This window comes from Crocodylus siamensis, chromosome 3 (genome assembly GCF_052110815.1).
Source record: "Crocodylus siamensis isolate JL-2025a chromosome 3, ASM5211081v1, whole genome shotgun sequence".
Taxonomy (NCBI): Eukaryota; Metazoa; Chordata; order Crocodylia; family Crocodylidae; genus Crocodylus; species Crocodylus siamensis.
The window spans coordinates 38,933,970-38,942,588 of record NC_143397.1 but is presented as its reverse complement, the minus strand read 5'-3'; the positions used below and the strand labels follow the sequence as shown (position 1 = coordinate 38,942,588).

General features: G+C 40.5%; 1 protein-coding gene across 1 annotated transcript; it reads left to right on the top strand.

Annotated features, from left to right (window-relative positions):
* Positions 1-845: 845 nt before the first annotated feature.
* Positions 846-5,959, top strand: LOC149868215 (small ribosomal subunit protein uS12-like). Its single transcript, XM_090038198.1, has 4 exons — positions 846-982; positions 1,157-1,316; positions 2,798-2,918; positions 3,434-5,959. Exons 1-4 carry the CDS (start codon positions 979-981, stop codon positions 3,578-3,580), a joined length of 432 nt encoding a protein of 143 aa, XP_089894324.1. The 5' UTR covers positions 846-978; the 3' UTR covers positions 3,581-5,959.
* The last annotated feature ends 2,660 nt before the right edge of the window (positions 5,960-8,619 follow it).

Sequence of the window (8,619 nt, the reverse complement as noted above, 5' to 3'; positions counted from 1 at the left end):
TGCCGAATTGTCTCATCAGATACAAGTGGTATCCAGCAGCACAGTAGATTAATATGCTTAAACACATGTAGATGGTGACATCAGGATAAGTTTACTCTGACTCAAATTGAGCTGGAATATATTTGCTCGCATTAATTGCACGTGTAGATGGGGCCAGTGAGCACTATTCCAAGTGTGCTGCAAAAAAGATCACAAACTTTTGGTCCAAACTTTTCTGAGAACAGCTGCTTCTCTGCTCAGTTTTGGTGAGTCAGTTTCCCTGTTGATTGGCTATTTCCATTTTCTGTTCAGCTTTGGGTAAAGACCCAAAGGGAAGGAGAAACTGAGTTAAATAGCCCTCTGCCGGCACGTATGGTTCAGAAGGTCCGTATTTGAAACTCCATTTAAATTCCATAAGGTGGAACGCGGCGGTTCCAGATACAGACCCTCAGGTGTAAGGACCTGTTTCCCTAGCACCAAACCATGCTCCTCCTTCCTGAAACCTTGGTTGAAGGGCTCCTACACGGCAGTGCCTGGGCCATCTAGATTGAACGGAAAAGCTTCCGAAAACTAGGGATTCGCCTCTATTAAATCAAGTTAAAAAAAACACCCGCTGTGCGTCCGCCGCAGCACCCCTTGTCAGCGGAACAAGCCCTGCGGGTGGGACACGGGCAGCAGACGAAGCGCGGGCTCCCGGGGCGCTGCCGCCGCCCGTGGTAGGCCCAGGCCCAGCAGCGGGGCACAAGGCGGCCCTCCGGCCGTGCCAGGGCGGGGACGCCGGGCCCCGCGGCGCGTGGAGGCCTGTCCGCAGTTTTTCCACCGTCCCACAACGAGCCTGCCGCGAATCGCCCAACCCTACTCCGCCCCGCTCGCCTCCACAGGTGTTTCTGATCAGGCGTGCGTCTGGCAGCCCGTGGCGGGGCCTCGCCGCGTGCAGGTGGAGTCGCGGTGCATTGTGGGCTTCTTTCTCTTTCCGGCTTCAGCTCGGGACGCGGTAGGATGGGTGAGCGCTGGGGTGGGGGCGGCAGCTTCTTGGCTGGGGCCTCGGCACGCGACTCGCTCGGGACAGGCCCGACCCCGCGGTGCTCCCCTCCCGCCCGGGGATGGCTCCGTTCTCGGCGGACTTGGGGGCGCGGGCGGAGCCGGGCGCCCCCTTAGCGTCCGCTCCGTGTCGTAGGCAAGTGCCGGGGGCTGCGCACGGCCCGCAAGCTCCGCAACCACCGGCGCGACCAGAAGTGGCATGACAAGCAGTACAAGAAGGCGCACCTGGGCACCGCGCTGAAGGCCAACCCCTTCGGGGGCGCATCCCACGCCAAGGGCATCGTCCTCGAGAAGGTGTAAGCGTGGGGGGGAGGGAGGGAGGTTCCCCTCCCTTCACGTGGCTGTCCTGGGGGTTGGGGTGATGCGCGTGGCCTGTGCTGTCACACGTCCCTGTCAACCTCGTGTCTGGGGAGTGGCGCGACACAGCTTGGCGCTGCTGGTGAAGACAGCCAGTGGTGCTGACTTGCTGTAGTTCCCATGATGCCAGTGGGTGCCACTGTGATTTAGAAGCAAGGCTGGGGAGAGGGCAGTGTCCCTATGGCGCTGGCCCTTCAGCTGCTGCCATGGGACTGCCCTGATGATACCTCTTTCTGTATCAAAAGCTGCAGTGGTTTTGTGCTGGATCTGCTTTGTCATGCCTGAGAAGCAGTCACCATTGTCACATATGATTGGATCATTGTATAAATTGATGTGCACATCAAGCTTTGTGTAGATGGAGAGCCCTTCTTGGGCTTGGGCTTTTGTTTTTTGGCACATGTGCTTGATACAAGAATTGCTGCTTGCTGGGCCAGACCCCAGGTTCATCTTGCCACATGGGCACCTCCATTCACATATCCGGACAAAGCTTCACTGGTCAGCGTTCACAGGCCCCCTCAACTTCAGGGGGCAGTGGGCACTGGCCAGTGTACTCTGTTCAGTGTTCCCTTACAATGCCCTAGTTATTAACCTGTGACCTCACTCCCATTCCTGTTTCCTTTTTTGTTGTCCCTCGTGTTTAGTTCTTAAAGTAGGCTTATAGTTCCCCAAGATGGGCCTAGTCATGTGACCTTTCTGTGGCACATCAAATAGGCCTGTTACACCGGGGCAGAGAGCAGAAGCTAAAAGGGAGACTGAACAGAGTATGACCAAGGTAGTTTCCACGGTTCCTCTTTCATTTGCGGCCTCCAGCATTTCAGGTCTGCTTTGGCTGTATTAACACCTTCCCTCTGAAAGCTTCCTCCTTGCTTGCCAAAGAAAGGGTCAAATACAAAGATCTCATTCTGGTTTGAAAAGGGATGTAGCATAGCCTGTATCTAGGGTCCATCCTAGTAGCTGTCCTGACCTCCCATGTCATTATTTTGCCTCTAATTTGTAATTTTGTTATATTAGCCTTTGTTTCTAAGAGGGAGATGCATCTGTGATAGAAATACAATAAGTGGATGGAGTCATTTGGAATCAGAACTCATGCTAGAGGTGATATTTATTAGTTGGTCTTTCATTAAGCCAAGTAGATTTTTGGAAAAAAAATACTCTTTAATTGCAAGCTTTCAGGCACAAACACCCTTCACTATTCCTGTTTGGTTCCAAATACTTAAACACACTTTTATCTCAATAATTGTCCATTAAACTCTGGGCTGTGATAGATTCTTGTTCTTGAGAAACACATACCATTTGCACTCTCCCCATAACATTCAAAGCAAATCATATTTTACTGAAGTGGTTCTTTGTTTTCCAAAAGACACCCTCATGTAGTAGAGTCAAATATTACTGATGCCCTTTTTTTCTTCCCCTTATCTAGCGGTGTAGAGGCTAAGCAGCCTAATTCTGCCATCAGGAAATGTGTCAGAGTCCAGCTGATCAAAAATGGCAAGAAAATAACAGCATTTGTTCCTAATGATGGTTGCTTGAACTTCATTGAGGTAAAAACCAAAACACAAAAGTTAATTGCATGTGGCAAAATTACTAATAAAGTGAAAGGCAAAAACTTTTCCCAAATATGTATCAGTTGAACAAGAGGGTGACCAAGCCAGGATGTGTTGCATTCCAAACCAAGCAAGTTTTTATGCTATGTAGAAGTTCTAATATCATGGAGATGGGCATAAAATAAACATTAGTTGTGCATTTGCACTTTTTCTTAGACAGCTGACTTGACTCAGGTCTTCTGTTACAAAGCAAGGGAACATCCTAAATAATAAAATCTGTTCCAGCCAAAGTATGGAAGGGACCAGAGTTCCACAGTAAAAGTTTTGCATCTGATAAGTACACACCTGTTTTCTCTGCCCCTGCTACTACCTCTTTCTTGGGAAGGTTTGAAACATCCAATTTTGAAAACTCTGAATTCTCAGGCAGTTGAAAATAAGGTAGATTTTTAGGCGTATGTACAAATCTGATATTCATTGTTGTGTAATGGCAGCGTGTGTGTGTTATGTTATAGGAAAACGATGAGGTTCTGGTTGCTGGCTTTGGTCGAAAAGGTCACGCTGTTGGTGATATTCCAGGAGTCCGCTTCAAGGTTGTCAAAGTAGCCAACGTTTCCCTGCTAGCCTTGTACAAAGGCAAGAAGGAGAGACCAAGATCATAAACTGTTACTCTCTGCCAAGAATGTCAATAAACATTTTAATTTGGGGGGGAAACTTGTGTTTTCCTTAAGTTTGTTAGTTATTTTACTGTAATTTAATTAAATAATACTGTATCCCAACCCCTGAAACTTCCTCTTTACAGCTAACCTTTTTCTCATAGGAGATACTGTACTTTTGATCAGGATAAAGGTGTTCGTGTTTTTTAATTTAACCAGTATTTGTGATCCCTAGCTAGAGGCTTGCAAGATTTTTCTAAAAATAGCTTCCTCAAATGAGATTCTTAGCATACGGACAGTATAAGCGCTGCATGGTTTTAGTTGAAAATTGATATAACTGGAAAAAGCATCAAATTTAAAATCATAATTTTTTTTTAAGCATTGCCAGTGTCCTATTGTAGTGCAGGTGCCTGTAGAGGAGAACACGAGTGCTGTTTTAAAAAAAGGTCTTGTTGGAAAAAAAAAACTTTTTTTCTGTTAAAAAAGGTTTTGACATCCCTAAAGAGAAGCACCAATAAGAATATGTATTGAACTATAAAAATCTAATTCATGCTATTCCTCATTGCTAGCTGTTCTGTGGAGATTTCTCCAGCCCAAAGCCTGGAGTGTTACATGTGGTGTCTGGGATGGAGCAGTGCCTGTGCCCCATCTCTAAATGTTGGCACATAAGGAATCCCTGTAGTTAGAGGAGTTTCTGGCTCTACTCACATTTTATGCAGTGAGTCTTACTAGGTATGGGGAGGAAATTTATCCTTCAACTCAAAATCCTGGGCTGGGATCATACCACTTGCTTCTGGTGCTGTGTGGAGCTTCATGGTACTGCTCTGTTCTACTTGGTGTAGGTGAGGCCTCACCTGGAGTACCTGGGTATGCTTTTAGACAAACTGAAGAGAGTCCAAAGGAGAGCAACAAAAATAAGGTTTAGAAAGCATTATCTGTGAAGACAGGTAGAAGGAATTGAATTTAGTTTGCAGAAGCTTAAAGGGGGTGAATTGGGGAAGTCAAAACTTCCAAACAAAGTGTTCTAAAGAGGTAGTAATAAATGCCTCAGTTCACTGGGAGAAAGACCAAAAGAAATTAACTTAGTTTGCATCAAAAATTCATGTTGGATAGCAAAGCAGCTGAGCTGTGAAATACTGCAGCTGGCTAGTCAGGGAGGCATCTATCCCTGGGGCTTTTAAGGAACAGGTTAAACAAGTATTTGACAGGAATGGTATTAGGTACCTGGTCCTGTGGAAAGAGATGGCCTAGACGTCTTAAAGTCCATTCAAGCCTATATTTCTATGATTGAAATGCATCCTTACACCTAGTGACGCTTCCTATAGTGCAAACGAAAAGCAACCACTACCCTTTGTGCAGGGAAATGTTAGCTCATGCTCCCCTCCCAGTATTCATCTATTATCTTGTTTTCAACTGTGAAATCTCTGGACAGGAACCATCTTTTGTTCCTGTATGTAGTGTGTAACCCTGTGGGATCCAGGTCTGTAACTAGTACTTGTAAATGCTGAGTATGATGCATCTAATAAGCTAAAGGGGAATGTATGGTCCCTTTTGTGGACAATGAATGCAGTTTGTTAGAAAGGTAGTGTTACACAAATCACCAACTGGTGAAATCACGAGCAAGACTGTATGAAGGGGATACGGTAAAGTACTGCATTATTAAGTGCTTAATACATGCCCCCCCCACACACACACACACATTCATACCCCAATTTCTGCTCTACATTGGTATATGTTACCAGTTTTATCGGTGCTCAGCTCAACTTAGTGGCCAGCCAACTTGATTGCAGGTGGAAGCTGGGCTCCTGCCGATCCATCTTGTCAGAAGAACCAATGCTTCAGGATGACATGTAAAATAAGACCCAAAATCAATGCGTCTCGCCCCATCTTTTATAGCCTTGTCAATTTGCCTAGTCCTCTCGGCTTTTGCTGTGTTATTGCTCTCTTCTTCCTTGATGGTTGATTGATGTTCTCTCGCTGTTCTGGGGCGGATTCTTCTCGTTTTGGCTTTTTATCTGTTTGTGTTCATCAGCCAGTTGCCAGCTGATGTTTTCCTTTTTCACAGACTCTCTCTCGCCCATTCTCTCACGCATACAGTATACAAAGGTCGAGCACTTGTGTCAAGCTACAGAGCAATACAAAATGGAGTTTCTTAAGGCAATGCAGAACTCAAGAAAATGCATAAGGTTAAGGCAATAAGCAAAAGTTTATCTTCATGTTATTTACTAATATAAAGCTGGTATTTATGCCATTTACATAACATTCCTTTTTTGATTCTTTAGAACATTTAGTTTTGAATGGATTACTTTATAATTTCCGCAAGGCTATATATTGTGAAAGAATTAAGGCATATGATTTTAATTAAAAATGCATTTTTTTTTTTTTTACATCACATATAAAACATTACCACTAGCACTATTTTAGTTTATATAAAGATGATGGTAATAGGATGCAACATAACATTTGGGACGGCTGCTCATGATGGTGACCATTCCTTGAAAATATTGTACTAATGGTGTATTATTATTTGTTTAGCTCGTTTTGATATTTTTAAAATTTTTGACCCTTGATGTAAAATAATTATAATACATAGTTGAGCTTGTTCTTGTGTTGTAATAGTAAGATAACTAATTTGTGATTTTATTGTAACCAAAAATTTAAGGTAGTTCAATTGATTCCTAAAGAAAAATGGAAATCAGTTAAATTATTTCCATTTCAGGGATGATTTCCTTTAAGACACTTGCACAATTTTAAAATGCTTAAAATAAAAGAAACAAAAACATAAGAATATGCTGATAATTTTTAACAAAGCCATAAGCAGGGCTAAGTTAGAAAATTTAGAGTTTCTGCCATGCAGTTTTCAGCATTATGTGTAGCTTTTATATATGTCTGTTAAATAATTGGTTACATTTGATTTATGACACACACAAATATGTTAAAAATAGAAGAACAGATACAAATTAACACTGGTTTTTCTTTATCGGTGTTTAGCAGCCAGTGTTTTTAGTTCATCGGTGTTATTGAGCATCCTGTGGCTTCTAAATAAATGTAATGCATTACATTTCATACACCACTGAATAACTTTAACTGAAATACATGCACCCATTTTGATTTTTTTTTTTTTTTCCCCAATTGTATTTCATATACCACTGAACTTAGATGGTTAATGATAGACACTGGTTCAATTCACTTGGAATTTAAAGGTTTTTTTTCAGTTATGCCTTATAACTTGATGATTATTTTTTCATAAGAATGGGTTGCCAGTTTTTTTTCTGTATTTTTCCCCTGTGTTTGTTGAATGGATATTTTTATTTGTATTTGAAGGGTTACCTTGTTCTTTTTTTAATTGTGCCAACCATTTATACACATTGTAGTTAGTGGCATCTCTCACATCATTAAACTGATTCACGTTACCAACTTTATGGGCTGTTTAAATAAAATTTGATAAGGTGTTATATAGTTCACAAACAGTCTAGAATTAAAGATAATTCATTAATGAAATTTATTTGTAACCTACTTCACAGGCTTCCCCTCCTTTGATGAAATAGTGATTAGGACCAAGAAGGTGGGGCCTCTTTTCTTGCACACAGGACATAATTAGCTATTCAGGGTTTTATATCCTTTTATATATTTGTTCATTTTGTATCTTTTTTAATTAATAAAGAGTTTCCTTTACTTTTTATACAAATGTTCCAGGTTCATCAACTTTTACTTTTCCTGTAAAACAATGGGTTAATGCAGTTTTTTACACACGTCCTGGTATGTTGGTGTTATAAATAGTATTTGTATTGAAATACAAATAGCCTTAAAAACATGTTATTAGGTTGTTTACTAAACACACACATTAACTTTTTAAATGCCATTTTGCTAAATAAGTAAACTTTATAACTTGAAACTTTCATATGGATGTTTGTTCTTTGTTTTAAATATTAGAGCAACTTTCCTGTCCAAGCTGAACAGAAATAGTCTAGTCTGGGATCCACAGACAATTTTAATTTTTAGGGGAGGTATTACCAATTATTTTATTATATTTTATGATATTTATATGCATTTAAACTTTTGACAACTTAATACGAACAAACCAAAAACAGATAATAGGATAAATACAAAACAGACAGCCAACACAATTTTTGCTTTCATTTTTGTCATGGCTTAGATGAAGAAGACACTGTTGATGGTAATGAGGGCTCGTAGTTTTTAGTCACCTTTGCTACTAGATTGAATTATTCACTATAGTTTTTGCTAAAGAAAATGCACAAACCTGCCAAGGAAAACTTGCAGTAAAATATTATTTATATTTACAATGCTGACATGCAGTGGCAATGCACGCGTTACTGCAATTTTTGGAATTTTTTATATACATATTGAATGACAAGGATCATCTACATTTATTTTACTGTTTTCAATGGTTCACTGCACCATTTTGGCAATTGGAATTGGGACCTTTACAAAAATTTGTTTCAAACGTGAGATTAAGGAATGCCAATACTCATGTTACAATATAACCAAATTGCTGTTTAATATTTTTTTTCTTTTAGAGGGACAATTTTTTTTCTCAGAACTTTTATTTTAAAAGCTTTTTCCATATTTTTATTGTTGGGACATTTATAACATTTTATAGTTATTTGGATAAAACAATACTATTGTTCCCATGAATATCAGTTTCAAAGTATACCAGCACTTTTGTGCCAAGGAAATAACCAAAATACTATATTAGCCATATTCAATATTAACAGTTGTTGCTGCATTTAAAGCTTTGAAGTTTATTTTCAGTTTTCAGGTTTTCTTGCTTGCCCTCAAACAGACCAAAATTGGGGAAATGTACATATTAAACATTTATACTATCATTTCATAACTTAACTATCTATTATAGCTTATACTAGATAATTTATTTCAGCCTCTAGTGAATATTTACACTGCCTTTGGGGGGGTTGATTTTTTTTTTTTTTTTTTAATTTAAAACGCGTCTGTATCCTGCCACATTTAATTTTTTCTGCCTGCACCTTAAGAAATGCCTTCATTTACTTGTCTTGATTAATTTTATC

Bases quoted from the DNA above. Each gene is read 5' to 3' on its own strand.
- LOC149868215 (XM_090038198.1), top strand. The intron at 1,317-2,797 runs GTAAGCGTGGGG...CCCCTTATCTAG, and splicing joins GGCATCGTCCTCGAGAAGGT to CGGTGTAGAGGCTAAGCAGC. The intron at 2,919-3,433 runs GTAAAAACCAAA...GTTATGTTATAG, and splicing joins GTTGCTTGAACTTCATTGAG to GAAAACGATGAGGTTCTGGT.